The 24,079-nt window shown below is 41.3% G+C and overlaps 1 protein-coding gene across 1 annotated transcript; it reads right to left on the bottom strand.

Annotated features, from left to right (window-relative positions):
• Positions 1-21,371: 21,371 nt before the first annotated feature.
• On the bottom strand, positions 21,372-23,578 carry adra2db (adrenergic, alpha-2D-, receptor b). The gene has a single exon (XM_023834486.1). It carries the CDS (start codon positions 22,999-23,001, stop codon positions 21,754-21,756), a length of 1,248 nt encoding a protein of 415 aa, XP_023690254.1. The 5' UTR covers positions 23,002-23,578; the 3' UTR covers positions 21,372-21,753.
• Positions 23,579-24,079: the final 501 nt, after the last annotated feature.

Here is a 24,079-nt window from a genome sequence, read left to right as displayed (position 1 = left end):
AGCAGGGTGAGTCAAATTCAGATTTCCGTTCAGCTCAGCTGCATTTCCAATTGAATAAGAATAGGTTCTTGTTTCTCTCAGAGGAAGAGTGACCAATACCTGATGCCTGATCCTGTATCCCAACGTGGCAGTTATCACACCCTGACACCTATATTGTTTCTCTCTAAATTATCCCCTTGAGCTGATGCCGAAACTCCCCACTAATTTTGATCAACTCAACTGTAACCCCACACTCAAATAAAGGACCTATTCTTCCTTCATCGCCATGATCACATGGTTCTGGCCACAGGTCCACCCAGAGCAAATACTACACACATACAGAAATCTGATTCCACTCAGATTTCTACATCAGTTAGCAGTGTATGGCATTCAGCTATAGAACCATTCCAGGAAGGAGATTGTGTTGCCACGGTGACTGAGGACTGGAATGGTTCAACAGAACTGTTAAATGAGAAAATCAAGAATATAATCGATACGTGGAAATATATAGCACGTACGTCTAATTCAGTGGTTCCCAACCTTTTTTGGCCTGTGACCCCATTTTGACATCACAAATTTCTGGTGACCCTATAGACATTTTTTTTTCTAGAATTAGTTTTTGATCATGTTTGTTATGCCGTGTTGCAAATACAGGGTAGCCAGATTAGTGCACGAAGTCACATTTTATTTTCCCTAATCACATGTACAGTTAGGCGAGCTTGTCTTTACAAGGCTGAAGGTGATCGCGATCATTTTATTTGAACTCATTTATATTTATTAGTGATGGGTCGATCCACATTTTCAGTTCCAATCCGATTCCGATACACAACTACTGATACCGATACAGATTCCAGTACAAGAGCACTTTTTACTGCTATACTTCATATATTAATTTTCTAAGCTAGTAAATACAGATGGAAAAAATGTATGACAAAAAAATATTTACTTAGGCTACTACAAACATACTTAACGTACTGTTCCACCTCGTCTGTACGTCTTGTTTTAAGTGTTTTTGAGGCATTTGCAGTTCAACATGAATATCTTCAAAGCAAGTATACACAAGTGGCGAATGATCAAAATTTTAACACAATTTTTCTCCCCTTGGCGTCAGCTCAGTTACTCTTTGTTGCGATGGCAGCCCCTCTTGTATCACAAGCTGTAGCGAGTTCACAGGACAGTCAAGGTTAGCGACTCCCAAATCATCCATTGCTTTTTTTTGTCTCGCAGTTGCGTGCGCTTTGTTAAGTGGGATTGTCCATTAAACGCTATTCAATGCAAGCATTGGAACTGGACCTTGGAGCAATGGAAGAAGGCCACCTGGTCTGATGAATCCCCTTTTCTGTTGTATCATATGGACAAGCAAGTATGCATCAATTAGCACACGTAACTCATGTGATCATCATCAGAATTATTAAATATGTATAGAAGCATACTTACTTAACGAAGTAATTCCCGTAGAATATTGGGTTTCCACCCATGGCGTAAAGCATGTGGTTCCATCCAGTGAGTGATAAGGCTTCCACCCGTGTTCAGGCCACTGAGATGGTGGAGATGCAGGATACTGACTGAACAAAGTAACAGCAATAACTGACTGACAGGGTAAATCCCACCTGACCCTAGACATACAGGACACAAATTGCAGCAGTCATGTGCTGCGATATGATACCATGTTTTTGGATCCCTGCTAGAAGAGTCATGTGACTTCGGTCACAGGATCACAGTCCTGTGCTCATCCTCGCTTTCTGAAGCGCAATTTTTACATTAATTCAACTACATATAACTAGTATAAACAACATAAAATTTCAAGTAGAGTTACCTGATTATAAGTGAACTTTGGTGAACGTGACCACATGTCACATGAGTTAAGCATGGTCAAGTGCTTTAGCTGGGAATTCCCTTTACAGAAAATATATTGACCTGAACATCGCCTGGAGAAAATACCATTTATGGCCCATTTGTTAGCTTGTCAGTGTGGGGTGTATACTATAGAGGAACATGGGCTTTCAATGTCTATTCAAACAAGAGTTCAGAAATGGGAACATAGAGAAATTTAAGTGAAACTTCAAGATGTGGTTGAGGCATAAATATGATGTAAGTTCAGGAAAAATGCATATCAAAATGCCCAGTGTGCCTCTAAAATTATGAACAGATGCAAGTTAGAATGTAGTTCGGGATTCTGATAATTATTTTAATCAGTGGTTTTTAGCAAGGAGGTACAATCTGTCAGTTCGGAACATGTCATGAAGTGCTGTAAGGCAATCTAGTATCAGGAAAAATATTAAAAGTTCAGGAATTATATTAGTCAGCAAGAAAAAAGAAACTGCTTGAACATCAGACTAAATTAAAGCCGATAAGGTCTTGAAATATGGCAGTAAATGGAGCAGCTTATCTGAGATGTCATTAGAAGTCTGAAAATACCTTTTCAGAGCTGTCTGCTCAGGGTAATGTGTTTTTTAATTAGCTTCATTCCTGTTAGCGGGGTCTAACTGGTTGAGTGATAGTGTGGTATTACACGACTTGGCCACCTGACCTAAACCCAGTAGAGATGGTTTTGGAGGAGTTTGGAGGAAAAGCTCAGTGAGTGTTCAGTATATGTGGGACATCCTTCAGGACAGCTGGCAGAGCATCCCAGGAGGCCACCTCATGGAACTGGGGTAAAGGAGACAGTAGGGTCAGCCAGTTCCTGGTATAATTGGGGTTAAGGGCCTTGCTCAAGGGCCCAATGGTGGGATCACTCTGCCCACCCAGGGGTTTGCATGCCCAACCCACAGAGCAGCCCCTCCCCACCCAGCAAATACATTTTAATGAATACTTTTCTGGTTAGTGCATAATTCCATCTATGTTATTTTATAGTTTTTATGTGTTTGTAATTATTCTAAAATGTAGAGAAGAGAACAACTAAACCTTTTGACTGGTACTGTAAGTCTGAGAATGAAGGCCAACATGTGAGCAACGGCTTGAGATGTTTTCTTCTTCTCAATTTTGAATCCTGGCTTAACATATACAGCATTCATCCTTGTGGTTTATTCTTCAGTACGTGAGAGCACACACTAAATAAAAATAAAACAAATGGGCTTTAAATATTCATATTTATTCATGCATATTTTATATGTTCTTTTACATATGCAATGTTTAATGTATACATTTTCTGTATTTGTGTTTATAGAATTTCTGTTATATTTAATGTATGTGTGTGTCATTTCAATTTAATTAAAAAAAAAATTGATTTTGAAGAAATGTGGCTCACCTTCCAGAGCTCAGACATGTTTTTTGTTCATTTTATTTTTAAATTCCTTTTGAGATACAGCGCCTTTTGTACACTGTGAGCAGCAGAAAAAAAAGATAATTCTGAGTGATTTCTTATGAGCTGTAACTTTTTTACTGTTACAGCCAAGGAATCCAGGTCTCTGTTGTGTTAGATGTGTCACGTCTGGAGAGACGCAGGACTAGTAGGCCGGCATCGAAGTAAACAGAGGGTTTATTTGAACTTAAAAGAACAGGGCATGGAAGAAACTTGACCACTAGGGATCAAAATGGGTGGACTGGGGATTAGGAAGGACACAGGCAACAGGAGCAGGGTACGCCATCAACAGGACTGGGGAACATAGGACTGGGAAGCACTTTTACACAAGACTGACGAGAGAGTGAACGATAGGCAGCTGGAGTGATTAGCATAAGGGCAGGAATGAGAGGTAAGATGAATGGGTGCCGGATGTGGCTTGTTAGGGCCACTCTAGGGAGGAGACAGGAGGGGCAGGTAGACGTGGTGAGCAGGACGTGACAAGATGCTGCGTTTGTAGTTGATTAATTTTACATGCATGTCCGGAGGAGGATGAGGAGCAGAAGAGGATATAATGGCTTTCAGAAGCCTGTCAGCATTACCTTTTCTGTGTTTAACATCAGCTCAATTGCTGACAATGTAATAAAGTTGAAGTTAAATTAAAAATGACACAGGTGCCAGTTATCATACGTAATTAAGGTAATCAGCCTTGTACCCAAAGTGCTATATTTGCAACTGAATTGAACACAATCTTATTACATATGTTCATTGTTAAATGACTCGTTTTAAAAGATAGTTGCATCTTCAATAGCCAGTTAATCGTAATCACACCTGTCATGGTCTATAAGTAGAATATGTGACTCAGCAATGTTAAAAGTAAGGGAGTTGTGGAGTCAGGTATTCGTGGTAGACCACAGACCAACTTTTAGCCTAAGTTCTGGAACATGGAAATACCTTGTTTTCCAAATTTATGTTTTTAATCAGTGATTCAGTACCAAGCACTTTTCCCTTGACCCTCAAAGGAACTGGATTTTATGGAATTAATTTCTGTAATTTTTCACTCTTGCTGAACAGATCATGTTGCTGTTCAATGTGATGTTATAGCACAGAGACTAAAACTCATTAAATGAACGCAAGCATGCGAAACACCTTTGGGATGCCGTGTTCATACTTTTCTGTACCGCAAAAACTAAGAAATTTTGTAGAATTTGCCCTGTTCTGATAACTGGTAACATTGAAAGCTATATGGTACAACTATGACAAACTTAAACAGCTGGATACTGGAAGTTGTTTTTCACCTTTTCTCTTTCATTTATCCCACCGTTTCGCTTCAGACAGCCAGCTTCTCCTCTCTTCCTGCTAGCTGGAGTCCTCAGAGTTGGGGAATGTTCAGGCTACTGTTTCATTGCTCAGAACCATTTCCAAGCGTCCAGGTGCATGACGTTGCATCTTGAGAGCCACGAAGAAGACCGCACATGCACCCAGACCCCTTTGGAGCACCTAAAATGTTTGGAAATAAATCATTTTTAATGTTGATGCCAACGCTTTTAATTCTGCAGTCCATGCTGTGTGAGGAAGGGAAAGACTGGCATGCAAGAGTGGGAGAAAAAGTAATTTAGCAAATAATTTGCTGTTACTCAAGCTGAACTGTTTATTATTTGGAAGCATTTTGGAAGACTGTCCACACTGAAGCCTTGTGATTCTGGGCCGTCCACGGAGATCCATTGTTTGGCCACTACCATTGCATTCCTCGTGTATCTTGACCCGCTGACCACTCTGTTTGCTAACATCATAACATCAAAGGATTGCTAGCGTCACGATCTAATGCTCGTGTTGGTGAGACAGCCAGCTCCACACTCACGGCAGTGGAGGATAGGTGTGAAATCTCTGCATTTCTGTCCTCTCTTCTTTCGCCTCCTTTTTTGGTTATGCAATGCGATTGGAGGAAGAGCCAAGAGACCGCTGTGACTCATGTCTATTTTGGTTAATGGCATGAATCTATTTCTCTGTCTTCCATGGCTAATTGGCAGGGCCTGTTTACCAAATCCTTGCTTGCATATGGCCGGTAGACTTTTGTTGGCTTAATTATAAGTGTAATATGAAGCCTCTGTGCCATATTAGTCCAGAGATGATGAATTTTTTTAAGCCTTAAGCAAACTGATCCAGCTCCCCTTTATAGTCTAGACCAGGGCTGTCAAACTCCAGTCCTGGGGGGCCGGAACCCTGTGTAGCTTAGTTCTTTCCCTGTTCCACCCCAAATTATTCAGCTCAAGAACTATGTGGTAATTAGCACAAGGAGGTGCAAGGACCTGAATCAGGTGTGTTAAATGAGGGAAATCCCAAAAATGTGCAGGTCTCTGGCCCTTCAGGACTGGAGTTTGACATCTGTGGTCTAGAAGATTACTCATAAGCCTGCAGGGTCCAAGACACAGGTCATGGGATGGGAAAAAGTGGCCCTGAACTATCCATCCACAAACCTACATTTCCTGCAACAACTTTTAAGCATCTACCAGGCTGCTATTTTGCTGTTTCTCTAAGCAGGATTACCACATGCATCTACAGGGTCTTTCACTGGTTATGATCTCGAGAACCATTCTCTACGTATCTCACAGCCAGGGTCTGGTCTGGGTCTGCCATCATGGGAGAACCGGGTGGGAAGTAACAGTCAATGGTCTCATTTCCTTCAGGGCTTTACACTTTTGTTTACGGTCCACCAGTGGGGAGCAGAGTGAGAAGGGCAACAGGAAGGCGACATTCCTGAGAAGGTATCCAACTGCATTCCTCAAAGAAGCGAGGCCCTGGGCTGTATCTGCCTTCTGACTGTGAGAATGAGGGGCAGTGGGAATGACACATGCTAACGAGCTTATTTGTGTTGTACATGGCCCAGGGAACAGTGGAATCAGGACGCTAATTGCATGCATTAGATTCCTGTTCTGCTACAGCGGAGCATTTGATTAGAAAGGTAATTGAACTGGGAGGGAAGGTATAATATGGGACTTGGGTTTCCTGCTTTCCCATAATGAGGAACAGTGGTATGCCTTTTGTGCAAAAGTATGCAAGAATGCTTTTTGAAGTGTCATTTTTTAACAATGGGAAAGTGCCTCTAAGGAGCAGTGTGCTCGTGTCTACTGACACTATGCCTGGTGACTTCCTGGGCAAATGAAGCAGGTGATAATATCATTGATCTATGGAAGGATAATCTCTGTTATTTACGTACCTTCATTTGTTACAAGCATTTACTTTGACTTTGTCTAATATTAGATACAGTATGACACATAAATGACACTGAAAGGGATTGAGAGCTTCTAGAAAGTCAGACCGGCAGCAATACATTGAAATTAAATATGTTATTTTACCACGAATTGCTGGTGTATTCTAGAAAATCCTAGCTGTATGGGAAGAGCGACACTCAGAGCTGCTGAGAGCTGGAGGCAGTTACATAAATAGAGTGATTAGTGTTCCGAGGACCTTCGTGCTAGCAGGGGGGCTCTGGCTCATGTGATTAATGCGAAACAAAACGTCGAACTACGATGCACATGACGAAGTCGTCTGGCCTCCACAGCTGTCATGCCGTCCCCTTCACCAGCTGAACAATCCAGCACTTCCCTCAGGGAACAGAGCGATTAGTGTGACTGGCGTCGTAGCACTTTAACCCTGTCATTGCGAGAGCGTGACCCGCGGTCTTTTACAATTAAAATTTGCAGCAAAACACCAAAAAACATCTGGCCATCTTCTGAAACTGATTGTCCTGTTTTGGGAGTTTGGAAGTTCTTGGCACAAGGCAGGGAACAACCCAAAATGGGGCACCAACCCATCGCAAGGTTCATTCACACGCTTGCTGCTTCAGCAGGCTATGGATCACAAAAGGGGAACATGCCAACTCCACCCGCACAAAGCTGTGGCAGAGACATGAATCCAGGTCCCAGAGGTGTGAGATTAACCACTACGCTACTGTGTCCTTCTTGTTGCTCACCATTAAAGGTACAAATGGGGACAGGGCAGCATCCAAGCCCATGGGCTGTGGTTGGTACATCATGAACCTGAGATTTTCACTTGGTAGAAGTTAGCTTAGTGTTGGATCTTCACACCATTATGGGATTGATTCTGGTCCCCGGCTTTGCACTTGGCCTCTGTTCTGGGTAAACTCCATATTGTCCAAAGATTTGTACTCGGGTTAAAATGGGTAAAACCCAGGAATAATTCCTCATATGCTTGACATACCTGGCTAATGACATTTTTCTGGGTCTGAGTCTGAAATGATGAACTTTACAGACCCTGCAATGGAGCAACATAATTGCACCTTGAGCCTTGAACTTACTGGTGAATCCTTTTAAAAAACCTCTAATTTAAACTGGCTGAGCGGATCAGTGGAATAACCACTAAAAATACCGTCCTTTACATGTACTGTTCCAGGTATTTGCTGATTTCCAGGTTGATATGTCGCAAAGACACTCGATCAGGAGCTGTGGCCTCGCGTGCGAGATAACAAACCCAAAAAGCAGCCGATATTGCAAGAAAATCCTATAATCACCCCTGAATGTCCTGTACTAAAAACCTTTTGGCTGCACCTTTCTTTCCATAATTATCATAGTATATATCTTGGTGAAGGAGGTGATCTTTTGTTTCTCGGCTCCCCCCAGATCCTTACTGTGGTGTCAGGTTCGGCAAGTAGCTCAAGATTGATTGAGGCCGTGGGCATTATTTGGCTGGTGGGTGTAGTGCAGCTCTTTGACACTCCAAGGGACAGACCCTGCATAAGAATCTCATTAGGAGCCTAATGACTGCGCCCTTCACCACATATAGCTCCATATTTAAATTTAATTATTAAAAAGTTCCAACTGGAGAATGTGGGATTATGTTCAAGGCTATGCTCTACATAATACCGCAGTGGTTTAGGAGAAGTGCACGTCCTTGAGTGGTCAAGCCTAAGTTCTGCCATGAATCTTGTGAATCTGTAGAAATTTCCAGAACTGTTATATAAAGGTGGAGTGAAGGTTTGGCTGAAACAAAACTGTAACTGCTACCAAAGGTGCTTCAACCACTGAGTTTAGAATATATATATTTTTTTTTTCTCCTAAGGTGCATCAAATGCCAATATAACAGTGGGTTATGCTGTTGTAAACCTTCAGTCTGAGCTTTCGGGTTTTGGAAAAAACATCACATGAAAAATGCATGTGCGTCATTTCGTAATTTCTGGGAATGAGGCAAGACAAAAAAGGTCAGAATATTTTTTGAGGGGCACTAAACAGAAATAACTGGAAATGCACTGCTGATGGGATAAACTTGGGGGAAAAAAAGTCTGAAGAAATGAAATAATAACAGTGTTGTGGAGAATCCAGGGCAGGAAAATTGTCATAGTGACAATATGTGTTTCCCTGAATTGGTAACCTGTTTCCATCATCGGAAAGTAAAAATAATGCAGCTGACTGAACATCCTTTCTGTCCATCCATTCATTTTCTGACTGCACATCCTGGTTGGGGTGGTGGGCCTGGTGGCGTGTTGTGGAGGGGGGTCTGCAGCCTATTCCAGGCAGCACAGGGCACAAGACAAGTGGATATGACAGGATACCATCATTTCATGTGTTATATATTGATTTCTGCCCTATTTATTCATGTTTTTATGCTTTATTAAGTTCATTCTTAAGCGGAATGGGCCAGTAAAGGTTGACAGCTAGTGCTGTAGACCATCTAATGATAGGTGTATGTTTATCATCATGTGAATATGTGATATTTCTGAAAAATCTAAATCAGGGCATTTGACACTGAGCCAGACTACCTTGGCCCCCACTGCCAAACCCCTCAGTTGCCTAACCCCCTACAGTATTGTAGTTTTTAAAAATTACAAATATGAGGATTAATCAGTGATTTGCTCAGACCAGCACTTCCACATCCCAGCAACACTTTGTTTATATTTTATGCTTGCTAATTTTTTAAAAATATCATTATTATTCATTTATTTTTATTCTTTTTATTATTTTTATTTTATTATTTGTAATTCCATTCCTTTAAGTCTACATCTTTGTACTGCGCATCAGTACATGAGGAAGCACATTCCATTGCACAGTGTATTGATGCATAGGAATGACAATAAAACCTTTGAATCATATGCTTTGGAAATTTCTTAATGGCCAGACTAGCATTGTAACTGTTATTATGGTTTTGTGTGCATGGAGGGTCATTTCAGCCATTTCTGCTGCTCTCTTGTGCTCCCTATCCTTTCTGTACCACATTGAGTCTGGCAAAAATTTTGACTGAGTGGAGTCTAAGTCAGAAAAAGAATCAACCAGGTCGCATACATGCAGGACCTGAGCAGCTGGACACCCGGTGATCACCAAGGCTTTCGCTTTCCTGAGTGCTTAAAGCTTCAGAGATGTTAATGTGATTGAGTGTTTTGTATCACAGGATGGGGAGTTTACACGATATGACTTGTAGCCTCTCAGCAAACTAGATGATGCTTTACATTACATGCTATTTATGAATGTTCTATGAATGCATTATTCACTGAGTGTTTTATAAATGCATTATAAAGACATTATGAAGGTGCAGTTTAACATCCTTATATACCTTAACAGTTTTAATATACAGTGGTACCTCAGACCCACTGATTTACTGTCTAAATATATGTATTCAGCTAGTGTAAACATGCACTATGATATCACAACGAATGCCAGGCTGAGAGTGAAGTGTTACCTTTTGTTTCCTCTGAGAGACATGCTGTGTGCGTACAAGTTATCTTAGATCGGCGTTCACGGTTCGACTTCTGAGATTCAGATTGAGCTCTAGGTTTAAGAAATTCGAGTTATAATGAGTTTGAGAACTAAGGTACCACTGTACATTAATAAGAGACATTATATGATTGTATGATACAGCAATAATGTCTCGTTCATTAAAAATATTATGTATAGAATTCTTCAAGATGTGTTAGGTTATACTTACATGCATTAAGAAGGTGCAGTTAATGTAAAGCATTACCATAAACTGTAAAACTTTTTGGAATTCTTGGGGGGAATCACCTTTGTCAAGTTCCAAAAAACATATATGTTATGCCCTGCTCGCCCGATCCTCCTGTGTGCCACGCCCCCCTCGCTACCTCGTGTGGAATCCCCATTATACCAGCTGTGTCTAGTCTTCTTCAATGTAGTTTGGTGTGTTTAAGTGCTTCCCTGTTCTTCTTCCCCCAGTCCTGTCATTGACGTTGCTACCTGTTTTACCCCGTGTGCCTTGCCGTTTGCCCAATAAATCCCTCGTTACCCTGACTCCCTGGTCTCTTGCTCCTCTTTCCCCGCTCTGTGCCCATTCGCCACGTAACACATAAACTTGCTCCTCATCTAAGCAGCTGATGGACCCAATCAGTGAGATGTGCGTTAAGGAATACAAATGCAGAAGGTGCACAGCCAGGGGTCCAGTCGGTATTCTCAAGGTCCCAAAGGGCAACAGCATGAAAGAATTTATTCATGAGAAAAAAATAAAACTGCCCTTGGCTGACTGCTAAGGTCTGCCGCTCTTGGGTATAGGTTGTGCAGTCTTGCTTGAGAATTCTGATAAAAGTAAAAAGGATATCACAGGAAGATGAATGAGTTTAATGCATATTAACTTTTCTTACATGATACTTCAATGTTCACAAAACAGCAATGTCATTATTTCGGAACAATTTATTAATATTTCAAGCAAACTAAAATTCGCCAGTGCAGATGATGCTTTGACTTAACGTTAGCGTTAACACTAACGTTCTGCAGTGTTTACCCACCCCAGAATGAAGCAGGTGTAGCAAAGTTTAAAGGCTATGGCTAAAAGTGGTGCTATGGCAGTGGTGGCTTGATGGTTAGGGTAGCGCACTTGTAATTGAAAGATTGCAGGTTTGAATCCCCCCCCAGCAAGTCACCACTGAGGTACCCTGAGCAAGGTACCGTCCCCAATGACCACTGATCACTAAATTCTAACTAAATTCTAAAAATACAAATTATTCAAGGGGTAGGATGGTGAATGAATCGCTTAAGATGAGGACTCAGGATATGTAGTAGGACACAAATGCAGAAGTCATCATCAAGGCTATGGGGTGAAGTTACGAAACATTTTTGTACTTGCCACTTTTTCAACATTTAGTGCAATTTTCTGACATTTAGCTAGAAGTCAATGGTGTTGTGGATCATCATATTTTTTGCTGTGTAGATTATTTGCACAATTGTTCATCATATGTAAATATAAATGGTATGTTAAATGTAAATGTCAAATATAAATGCTAAATGTAAACGTAAATATAAAAGTTAAATATAAATATAAATGTTAAATATAAATGTTAAATGTTAACATATCTAAATGTTAAGTGTAAAAGTTAAATGTAAATATAAATCTAAATGTTAAATGTAAAAGTTAAATATAAATATAAATATAAATGTTAAATATAAATGTTAACATATCTAAATGTAAATGTAAATGTTAAATGTAAATGTTAAATGTTAAATGTTAAATATAAATGTTAAATGTAGACTCTAAATGTTGAGAACGTATGCAAATTCGCCACGCCCATCTGCATAGAAATGGGCGGTAACGACGAAATTAGCCCGCTAAGTGGTTGCAGGTTAGGGGCGATTGAGGACAATATGGCGAATTCGGCTCACTTAGATGCTGTAGAACGCTGCATTACATGGCGTTGCTTCACAGCCGGGAGCAACATCGATAAATTATGAATGTTTAATGGGCCGAGAAGGGGATCAGTAGTATCGTATAAATTGGCCTTAAATATTTCCCGCCATGCTTTAGCTGATGGCGGCAGTTCGTAAGATGCTGCTGCTGAACATTTTGTTCGGAAATGGCAAGAAATCGCTTGCAAAACGGCAGGTCCAATCGCGAGGACCGTAATCCATTGAGATTATCGTCACTGCTACGCGTCGCTCGTTCGCATGTCGGTAAATACTGATTTGGGCTGGTTTGGCACATTCTGCTGAGCTGCTCAGTGATTTTTAGCTCTTGCTAGCTGAGTTCTGATTATATGCTGAAGACCTTGCAAGTGTTGCCTGTGATGATACACTGTGGGTTCATACAGACCATAAGAAATGTGTGAAAGACGTGTTACCCCATCTGGCCTGTTGTATGTGTAACCATGACCCCCTTCCTCTCTGAGCTGGACAAGAGTTCAAATTCATTTGTGAGGGTCAGATTTCTTTTAAGTATGATCCCTCATTTAGGGTGTCCAGCTGCATACCTGTCTGGACACCATATGTAATGAAGAAGCACCCTCTACCCTGGAAAAGTCATTCGAGCGGGGGACACACCTTACAGTTTCACTTTCCTTAAAAGTGAAAACACATCACATGAAACATATCGCGCGTCAGTATTTACCGACATGCGAACGAGCGACGCGTAGCAGTGACGATTTTCTCAATGGATTACGGTCCTCGCGATTGGACCTGCCGTTTTGCAAGCGAACCACTTAGCGGGCTAATTTCGTCGTTACCGCCCATTTCTATGCAGATGGGCGTGGCGAATTTGCATACGTTCTCAACATTTAGAGTCTACATTTAACATTTATATTTAACATTTACATTTAACATTTAGATTTACATTTAACATTTAGATATAAGTTAACAGTTATATTTAACATTTATATTTATATTTAACATTTACATTTAACATTTATATTTGCATTTAACTTTTACATTTAACATTTAGATTTATATTTACATTTAACTTTTACATTTAACATTTAGATATAAGTTAACATTTAACATTTATATTTAACATTTATATTTATGTTTAACTTTTATATTTACGTTTACATTTAACATTTATATTTGACATTTACATTTAACATTTATATATAGACATACCATTTATATTTACATATGAACAATTGTGCAAATAATCTACACAGCAAAAAATATGATGATCCACAACACCATTGATTTCTAGCTAAATGTCAGAAAATTGCACTAAATGTTGAAAAAGTGGCAAGTACAAAAATGTTTCGTAGCTTCACAAACGGCGCGCCATACGAGGCTGTATAAAAGTAGAGTGAGTGCAGGCATCGCACCCGTTTAATTTTAGTCCAAGCATGTTCCCTAACAAGCTAAAAGGGAACACTAATCTACAGGAAGTCACCACCATTTCATATAAGCACACATACATTTTAGGAAAGGAACTATGAAACAGACATTGGACTCTTACAGCAAATTTCAGCACAGGTGGCTCTCAAATCTGTGTTTTTGCTCAAATTGAGCGAATTCAGGGAGATATTTCTGAGCAAAATCACTCTTTATGAATAGGACACAGTGTTTGCTTAACAGGTGTACCACAAAATTCTGTCCGCAGGCCTGTTTTCTTTTTCTGTTGTTTTGTCATTATCATATACCAGTACTTTTATACAGCCTCGATGATGACTTCTGCATTTGTCTCCTACTACATTATGGGATGTATTTTCTGCAAAAAATTATAAAAAGAAAATCCAATCATCACTTTGTCATTTAGTTTCCAAAAATCCTGCAAAAATTAAAGTTGAAAGGAAAAATTAAAAATTAAAATGTGCATTTTAATTTTGCACTTATGTGTGAGTCAGATGTGAAAAATTCAAAAATAAAATTAAAAATCCTTTTTGTCTTTTTATTTTCCAATTTCATTTTTCATTGTCCAATTTGACTTTTCATTTTCAAGTTCACTACATGCAAATATATGTGAATCGGAGCGGCCGGTGGGCGGGGCTACGGACTACAGCTGCGCTTTTTCAGTGCGTTCGCCGATTCCGTTGTCTGTGTTTCTTGGCCATGGTGTCGCCCAAACTAATGGCAAAGTCACACGCGGCTTAAGTTAGCTACTTATCTGCAGCTTCCGATTCGTTTAGCTTCTTATTCGTTTTATTTTTTGCAGAAAATACCTCCCATACTCATTCTACATATATCTGGCATATTGTTTTACCTTCTTGGAAGTGTTTTCCCCATGTGAAATGCGAACAAAATGTACTGTCCATTTCACTGTTTATGTTGCAGTAATTTATTGTTACTAAGCCTGTAGTCCCTAAACTACTTCGAGAACTTTCTATATGTGTGGAAGGCTGTTCCATCGCACACGTAAGAATGATAGGAATTGTTGATGGGGAGATATGTCTCAGGCAGTCAGTAAATGGCAATAGGTCCAAAGGATTTTAGGATGGAGGGGACCGGATTCTGACCGGTCCCCGTAACATGCTGCGAGAGAGCAGAAGACACAAGGAGTGGGCAAGCTTGTCAGTGAACTGCAGCACAAAGGGCTCCGAGGCTGGACGTGAAAGGAACATTGCATGTCAGCAACTTTCTCCCTGGAAGGAGACCGATGGCTCATTTACACTGAACTTTGCAGTGGGGGTCGGAGTATGGGATAAGCAAGGGGAGGAAGGTGCAGAGGTTCTGTTGCTGCTTTCTGGGCTCAGCAGGCATTATGCACCATTGGTTGATGAGTTAAGCAGTTATTTGTCCACAGATGGCTATCGGGAGGATGATTAGATATTTAATGAGCACAATAAAAGATTTGGTTTCATCCAGAAGACACCATCCTCTGCAGAACTGTGTTGCCACTGCTGCATTATGACATTGCTATTTTTACTTGCCTAGTACTGGAGAAACAACATCTACCCAAGTGGTAACAGGCTTTTCCCTTTAGAATGACTCTTTAGAATGACTCTTTAGAATGACTCTTTAGAATAATGTCATCATTAGCTGCAGTGTCTGCCATGTTGTTTCAAAGCATTGAGCTCAGCTTGAACACACACGCAGCTTAGTTAGACAGCTAATTACCAAACTAGTCCACTAAAAATAACTGATCTGGAAAATTAGACAGACGATCAAACTAAGAACTCAATGATGATGACTTTATTTACAGTATCTACAAATGGCAATGGCTAAAGATGACAGACAAAACAAAGTCTCGCTCTGGGTTTCAACAACATGCTCTTGCGTGCCTGCATGCGACCTGCGTGCCTGCATGCGACCTGCGTGCCTGCATGAGACCTGCGTGCCTGCATGCGACCTGCGTGCCTGCATGAGACCTGCGTGCCTGCATGAGACCTGCGTGCCTGCATGCGACCTGCGTGCCTGCATGAGACCTGCGTGCCTGCATGAGACCTGCGTGCCATCTACGCGCCAACACCGCAGACACCATGTGACAGTTGTGAGCATTAATGTTATTGGTAGTTAATCTTGTCTTTTGCAGAGATGCCAGACTTCCAGTGGCCTGTACTACGAAGCGGGGTTACTAGCTTATCGGGGTAACTTGTCGGATTTAAGGTAGTCTGGGCAAAATGTAGGTGAACGAATATGAAGTCCATTTAAACTGTAGTACCTTACAGTAAATCCGACCAGTTACCCCGATAAGCCAGTAACCCCGCTTCGTAGTACAGGCCACTGGTCTAAAACATCTCCAATGTCCAACAGCCATAAGCAAAAACTATATTTGAAGCTGTCATAGACTCCCAGTGAAGCACGGTGGGCTCCGAAAACACGTCATCAGAGCATTTTCACCAATAAACTTCTGTATATTCTCCATTTAGACAAAGTGTACAAGAATCTTCCATAGACTTCCACTGAAGTGTGGCATCAGAAGGCATCTATGGGCTGTATTTATCCTGCCTTCATAGGGAAAATTAGCATATATTGTCAAAAGCAACTTAATTGAAATGACCAGCACTGTAATTCAATTTGTAAGATAGATTATACTTTTAATCACAATTAAAAATAATTTACATTGATACATTGAGTAATTCAATTCTTTTGGCAGTTTTACGGGGAAGCTGTGCTTCCTGTGTTGTCTTAGAGCAACCGCTTGTGATGATAAAGCAGCGCATCCCTCCTCATCACCCCTATCTGCTCCATTTTGTGACGCCACATGACATTTGCATTTCCCAACATGATGCATCATACCAACTTATAGGGTGACAGTGAGCCTTGGGCTTGTCCAAGAGGCACAGGGCATGAGGCAGGGGGTGCCCTGGATGGGATACCTATCTCAGGACACACACACACGTGTCAGTTAAACATATCTTTATGGGGACCGCTCATTCATTTCTGTCATGACCTGCTCGTTCGATCCTCCTGTGTGCCACGCCCCCCTCATTACCTCGTGTTAATTCCCGATTGTGATCACCTGTTGCCTGTTATTTTCTGCTTGTGTTGTGTATTTTAGTCTGTGTCTGAGTTAGTTTCCCCAGATCGGTCATTAATGTTTGTCACTGTCTGCCTTGCTCGTGCCAATGCTAACGCTAACTATCACAACCTTAACCCCTAACCATAACCATAAGTAACCAAGCAAAATATGAGTTTTTGCATTATTAGTTTTTTCATTGCAGTCACAGATTTTTTATTAGATTGCGTTTTCCCATAAGGGACAAAAAATGGTAGCCTATTCATCATGTTGTGGGGATATTGTATCCCCATAAGGTAAGGTATACCCGCTCACACACACACACACACACACACACACAGATACACTATCATACGCTGTCAGTAATATAGAGAAAAATTAAAGAACTCCTTGAATGAGATATTAAGCACCTAATATTATAACATAAAAAGCTTTTGATTTGTGATAACATTGCTACATTAAATAAAGATTACGTAGTTGAAAAAAGTCAAGTTGAGGTTATCATAAACTTTAAATTAAAAGCCTCAAATCTTTGCTGTCAAAGCCAACTATTTAGCTATTAAAAAAAAAAAAACAATTTTCCCTGGGCAGAAGCTGCTTTTTTGCTTCCAGATCCTGTAGATTCTTCCACTGGCTTTCGAGCCGGCAGATTCCTGATAGGGCCTCGACTAAAACTCTCCTGTCAGTCAGAGCCGGCAGATTCCTGATAGGGCCTCGACTAAAACTCTCCTGTCAGTCAGAGCTCCGACGTTCTATTAAATTTAACGCCATCCCTTGGAGCCGCTGTTATTGACAAGCTCGTGCAGCAAGGCCATCTGTCACCATTGTCGAGCTTTCGGTCTGAATACTGAACAGTATTTTTTCATGGCGCCCTCTAATTACCTACCACCGAGAGGACGCTGCCTCCTGGTGGTGCCCAAGGAGCTGACGGTAAACCCGCTCGTGGTGCACATGGCACACCAATTAAGCAGGATCGATGGGCTTGTCTTCACTTTGTTTTTGTCCTGATTAACATCAGCCGGTGAGGGTCTGCCGGTACGTTTGAGCTCTTCATCCCGTCTGCCTGAGGCTTTACCTGTGAGGGATCTGTTATCCCTCTGGACAGTAGGAAGGATGTGGGGGGCAGGATTAAGGGTGGATGTTTGTAATCCTGCTAAAGTGTGCAGAATAAAAGAGCTCCACTCCCTTTGTTTCCTGTAGTATCGACTTCCTTTTCCTTGCTGTCAAATCTGTCTTTTACTTTCAGTGATCGATCCAATTCATCCGTCTATCTTCTAGTCGCTATTTCTGCAATTCAGAATTCATCTTGTATTATCTGCAGTTTTACTATTTTCTGTATGCTTATCTATATTGGTGTGAATATAAATATGAATGTTGATCCCTTTTAAGTGTAATTGAATATCCTGCCTTTATTTATATTAGCATAATTAGCTAATGGTAGCACAGAATAATTCCTGAGGGAAACGGGATTTACAACAGCGTCCCCTTGAGGTCAACTTTACAGCGAAACTAGGCTGGGATGTTTACAGAGCCCTGTCATTCCTTATTCTCTTTCCCCTTCTGACGCATAACTGAGACAGATTGCAAGGGGGAGGGATTATTACTTGGGGTGGAATGTTTGAGTCTTTTGGATCCAAGAACATTTATGCTCGCCGGTCATTTTGCCCCCTAATCAAAGACCGTTCTCTTGGAACGTGAGTGCGGCTGTTTAACTTCTCTGTAGGAGCACGCCTGTCAAACATCTCAGTCCATGAAATAAAAACAAACCAGCTGCAAACAGTAGAGAAAAGGTCCAGGTCTGACCCAGCCGGCCGGGACTCGATTAAGAATGATAACCCTTGATCAGATAGTCGATAATCATTTCCGAATCAGGATGCAAGAAAAATCTAGGGTCCTTTAACTTTGCTCCCGAGTTCTAAATCTGACATTGATTGATGACATGAAGTAAAAGAACAGAGAGGAAAAAGAAAATCATTAACATAACCAGGAATTCATTTTTATGGCTACTCAAAGACACAGTGACAAGTTTCAGTATGAAACATTCATCCTGCATTTCAGGTATGTAGTCTGGACAGAAATATTACAATACTTCTCGTAGTTACATAATAAATAAAATAGACATTTTAAATGTGAACAGGTGAAATGTGGTATTTGATTTAGTTACATCATCTCATGTTGAAACTTTCTTTACGTAGATTACATTTCTTTGCATTATTCAGGAACAGTGAATATTGCACCAATATATTCTTCTCAGGATTTGTGGCAGACCTCCCTACCGGCACTGCTGCCTTGGAAATCCGAAGGTCTCGGTTTTCTCATGCGCTCGGACCCTGTGGACCTCCAGAGCCATTTCTTGGGCAGGGGGCCAAATCTGGTTATGAGGGGTGGAGCTTTGGAGACATTCCACCAGCACTAAAAATAGCATAATGACGTATTGCCCCTTTTACCCCAGGGCATCAGCTTCCCAGCTACCCCGCATGGACTGATTAGTGCAACTGCCTTGGTTTAACAGGTACAACAAAGGCAATGAGCTGATCTCTCAGACCCCCCCACGCATCCACGCTCCCACACACAGTCTGCTGGAACAGTCCACTACGAATTTTGACTATGACATGCACTGGGAGCTGCTCTTGATTTATTTGCTGTGATGACTGTTAATATATTCCAGGCAAAACAAACATCCTCAGCTGGGTTTAAATGCAACATGAATGATGTATGATACAACCTACTTGTAGCATACTGCTATGCTGCATCAGATACCATGGCAGTGTGCACAAGTCATTGCATGAGGATGCTTTACCCGATCATATTGTTTTACAAGCGAAATCTAATCCTGGGGTTTCTTTGAAGACAAGAAAGCTATGGTCTCAGTTCTGAGTCAATTCATGGTTCCCATTGTGGAATTACTCAAGAACTGCCTCTGGATGGTGTCAATGAGATTGATAAGAGTTTGAACTTAAAAACTTTCTTTTACCTTCTTTGGAAATAGACACAATATTCTGCCAACTGACGTTTTTATTCAAAAGCTGTAACATCTGGAACGCACCAGATACCGAGTTGGCAGATGTGTCTCTTCACACTTGATGTTACGTAGCTTTTTAGTTTCTTCTCTGTAGAGAAGCTTTCCTACACTGCTGGCCAAAACTGGCTGCTTAGCTACATTTTGCTATGCATTTCGTATCTGGGCACATCCACTATCTAGTCCCATGTCCACTCAAGCACTCTATTGGATAATAACATACCCTTGTGCCTTTTTGCTAAGCCAGAGAGGAGAGCATCTATTTCCAGTTTATTAGTAGGCTATAAGCCTACAGGCAGTGCGTCCGGCTCCAGTGATAGATGTTACGTCTCTTTAAAAAAAAATGTTCACCGGGTAACGTTTAGTAAATTAGGTGACTTGCTCTACCCTGTAACTGAAAGTACGTGGAGATCTGAGTTCCACCAGCACGGTATCACAACGGATGGATTGGATCTATCTTGGACGGGTTGGGGGATTTTTGCACCAAGAGCTATTGCTTGTTGGGGCACATGTTTCAAGCTGGAACATCGTGTAGGTGCTGATTTTGTAAACGCCCTCGCTAAACATGTTTTTCCTCTGGAAAAACGTCACCCCGTTGTTTGTTTCCAGCTCCATCCATAATAATTTAACCACGCAGTCTTCGGCTTACGAGGCTTCACTGTGCCGTGAAAAAAGCTTTACTTAGTGGAAGCTACAAAGTAAATTACAGCATAAATTCCAAAATACATTCCGTACCATTACACGACGTAGCAAGAAGCCGTTTGCCCTGTTCAATAAACGAAAAACGCAAACTACATAAAATTGTGAATATCGATGCTCGATCAATAGTAAATGAAAAATAAATTAATAAAGATTTTAAAATACGGATTTTTGATTAGTAGTGACAGCGTGAGAGATTAATAAAAGCTGTCCGTTCTCGAATTTGAAAAAACAGTGACGCCCAGCGTAAATTTGTTGTAATTCACCTTGACTGCATTGGCACTTTTACTCACGAAGCGCTTTGAGAGTCAGTAAAGACCAGCTCTATTTTCTAGCTGCAGTGTCTTTTTTATATAATTATTTTATTATATTATTATAGGCATTGCAACATTTGGCAACCGTTCTTTGAAAGGAAAACATTTTAATATTTTATGATGCCACTAGTGTTATCGGTCTGACTGGGAAAAGAAAAACGTAATCTTCAGTATTTTGACCCCATATGTCGCCATTTTCTTATACTAGGCTAATTAAAGGAAGTTGAACAAATTGCTGCCCTTTCACGACCTAAAAATTTCACCTGTATTTTATGAATTTATTGTTGCATAATAATGACCGGCAATTATAAAAGTCGGTATTCCGAATAAGCAACATAATAAATAGGCTTTAATCAATACCCAGCTGAAACTGAATCAGTAAACTTGCGTCGAGAGATTTTAAAAGTCACGGTATTAATTGAGGCATAATAATCCATAAATTAGCGTTATACATTTTATGACTGAGACACATTATGCATAATAATATAAGCGTTATACTTGCATGTATACAGGACATAGTTTTCAAATCTTTGATAACACCGCTGTAATTGTCTGGTAAGTTGCTGCCTGAACTTATTAAACACCCGATTTTAATTTAAAAAAGTTTACAAGTTGAAGAAAGTCGTACTTATTTTTTTGGGATTCTTTATTCCCCGACTAAGTGGAGTATAAAAATATATTTCCCATGTGGCGTTTCCAAACACTCCCAGTAGGTTTCGTGGCACAACTGCCAATAGTACCAAGGTATGAAGACACTTGCTGTTGACAGCCTAGGATCACGCCATGTACAGTATTGTGCTACCTATGGACGGTAAATAACGCTTTGTGTAGGCTTTTGGCAGCGGTGTGCTGAATTGCACTAGCCGCTGTTGTAAAATTAAACCACGACTGTCGATCATTCCAAAATATCAGTACGTAATATTCATAGAATTAATGTAAGCTGAACAGCCAATAAACTCTGCATACATCTATGAAATAACGTGAGACAAAATAGTTTATCGTATATTTCTGGACAAAAAAAAACCTTCATTTCTCAGTAAACTGGCTGCATCTTACAATAATACCCAAATATGCCGTCCCATTATCTTATGTACCAGTTTGTAAACATTTTCATAGTAAATTAGTTGATTTTGCGCAATTTACAATGACAACATTCTCAAAGTCAAAATTATATCCCGATTACTTAATTGCGTTTGACACTAGCATATTTAAGCACGGCGAGATGTGCATTTATTATTAGCGTTTTGATCAAGTCACAGGTATATACTGAGAAGTTAAACAGGCACAAATAATAAACGTAGAATATGCAGCTGACCACAATCCGGCATAGCGCGGCGAATTACGGAGTGAGCGCTCTTTCACGTGCGTTTCGCAGTCCTGCATACAATTTTCTTGAACGCCTTTCGGAAATCCCTATTAAAAATTGTATAAATAATGGGATTAACCGAGCTATTACAGTAACCGATCCAGAAGAAAAGATTAAAAAGAGCATCGGGGATAGTGCAACTGTCCCTGCATATAGCGTGCAAACTGTAGGTGAAGAAGAAGGGGAACCAGCAGAGTACGAAGACTCCCATCACCACCGCCAGCACGAAGGTGAAGCGCTTCTCGCGCATCTGCGCCACTTTGCTTTTGGAGATGGAATGCTGCCTGGCCTTCTGCTCCTGGAAGAGCTCCGAGGCGCGGTTAGAAGCCCACGACATGCGGCAGTTCTGCTTGGGGCAGCACTCCGATCCCTCCACTTTCCTCCGCTTGGAGAACCGAGAGTTCCTGGGTTTCTCCGAAGCGCAGCTCTCCTCCAGATCGATATCGTCCAGCTCCTCTTGCCGCTGGTTGCTCCCCGAGCTCTGGCTGCTCGGGCTCTCCATCTCAAACTTGTCATTGCGCATGAAGCAAGTTTCAGACTGTGAGGGCTGCCTTTCCAGTCCGTTTTTGGCCACAAACACCGTCGATGTGCGCTGTTTCGCCACCCTGTATATTTTACAGTACACTAGAATCATGATCACTCCCGGGGCGAAGAATGACACCACGCAGGAAGACAGTATATACCATGTCTCATTGTTCAGCAGACACTCCTGCTCGTCGTGTTTGGTCATGATGAGCGGAGGAAAAGATATAACCGCCGATATGACCCACACCACTGCGATCATGGACTTAATTCTCTTTGGGGTCCTTTTCATATTGTAGCTAACCGCTTTGGTTACGGACCAGTACCGATCCAGGCTAATCGCACAAAGGTGGACGATGGACGACGTGCAGAAGAGGACATCTAGGGCCAAGTAGAAGGCGCACCATTTGCTACCAAAATACCAGTATCCCATGACCTCGTTGGCCAGGGAGAAAGGGATGACCAGCGTGGCCACAAGGATATCTGCGGACGCCAGAGAAACCAGAAAAAGGTTCTGGGGCGCACGGAGAGCTCGACTGGTAAAGACGGCGACGACGACCAGCACGTTGCCTACGATTGTCACTAGAATAATAACGGTGACAACCAAAATGATGAAGGCGGCCGCCACCTGAGAGTGAGGTGGGGGCCGAAGGGCGCCCGAGCTGCTGGCATTTTCCGAAGAGTTGGTCACGGTGAGAATAATCTCTGTCACATCCATTGTGGACACATCATTCTGTTCATGCGTGATGTTCTTCCATGGCTTTCTTCTCCTTTTAAAAACCAGCGGAGTGTATGGGAAATGCCTTTTTCCCCCACCAGTGTGCTCCGTGATTAAAATATAATTTCGTTTGATTCTTGATGAAGTACTAAGATCGTACGTGAGATAGGAGGAGTTACATCTTAATATATATAGAAAAATAAAGAAGCATCACTACCGTGGACTGGTGCGTAAAAAAAGATCGCGCGCGCATTCTGCCCCCCGGCATGTGTGCTCTGTGCTCTTAGGTTCCCCTAAAGACTCCCCATTACGCACGGCGTACAGCGTCTCTAATTTTAAAAGTACAATTGTTCTCTACTGTTTGATGTTATTCCCTATTCCTGGAGCCGGATGGCAATTTCTCTTTATCTCGGTCCCTTCCTTTCCTTCATCTCCCCCGATCCGGCTTGTTTTGTTTTGTTCTTCTTTTTATTTCATTGTTGTGTCACACATATGTCCTGTTGTTGCACATGGTGTAGGTCCTACTTACACTTTTCGTACTGTGTCAGTCCGTGGGAGTGGAGTGAGTGACATCATTCTTGAGTCCAGCCTATTGCTTAACTGAGATTCCGAGAGAGAGAAAAAAAGAAGGATTGGGGGGCTGGTGAGAGAGAGAGAGAGAGAGAGAGAGAGAGAGAGAGAGAGAGAGAGCTGTGAATTCAAAGTAAGCCTACAACTTTCTGCTTAAGGCTTCAGCTTCTCTCACTGTTTCCTGGTTCTCCGCTTTCAAATTCCTGGCTTCATATAATTGAAGCTTTATAACCATTTTCTGCAAGAGTGAGACTGAAAAGTTGAGTCTTTGGGGGAGTATTAAGGAAGGGGAGTATTAAATGACACATTGAATTAGTCAAAAAGAAGTGAAATTAAGAACTGCAAGTACATTACAAAGGACTATTGCCCAGAGCAGGTGTTTCCGTGTCTATAGCGCTCGAGGGGGTAGGCCTAGCATGTATGGATAAGTGTTTATTGAAAATAGATAGATGGATGGAGGATAGGAATGGTGGATAGATTAATGCCAAGTGCTGTAATTACTTTTAAA

Source organism: Paramormyrops kingsleyae, chromosome 10 (assembly GCF_048594095.1).
Source record: "Paramormyrops kingsleyae isolate MSU_618 chromosome 10, PKINGS_0.4, whole genome shotgun sequence".
Lineage (NCBI taxonomy): Eukaryota > Metazoa > Chordata > Actinopteri > Osteoglossiformes > Mormyridae > Paramormyrops > Paramormyrops kingsleyae.
The sequence above is the reverse complement of the archived record's forward strand: the minus strand, read 5'-3'. Positions and strand labels throughout refer to the sequence as shown.

Excerpts from the sequence above, each read along its gene's own strand:
- adra2db (XM_023834486.1), bottom strand. The coding sequence starts at position 23,001 with ATGGATGTGACAGAGATTATTCTCACCGTGACCAACTCTTCGGAAAAT.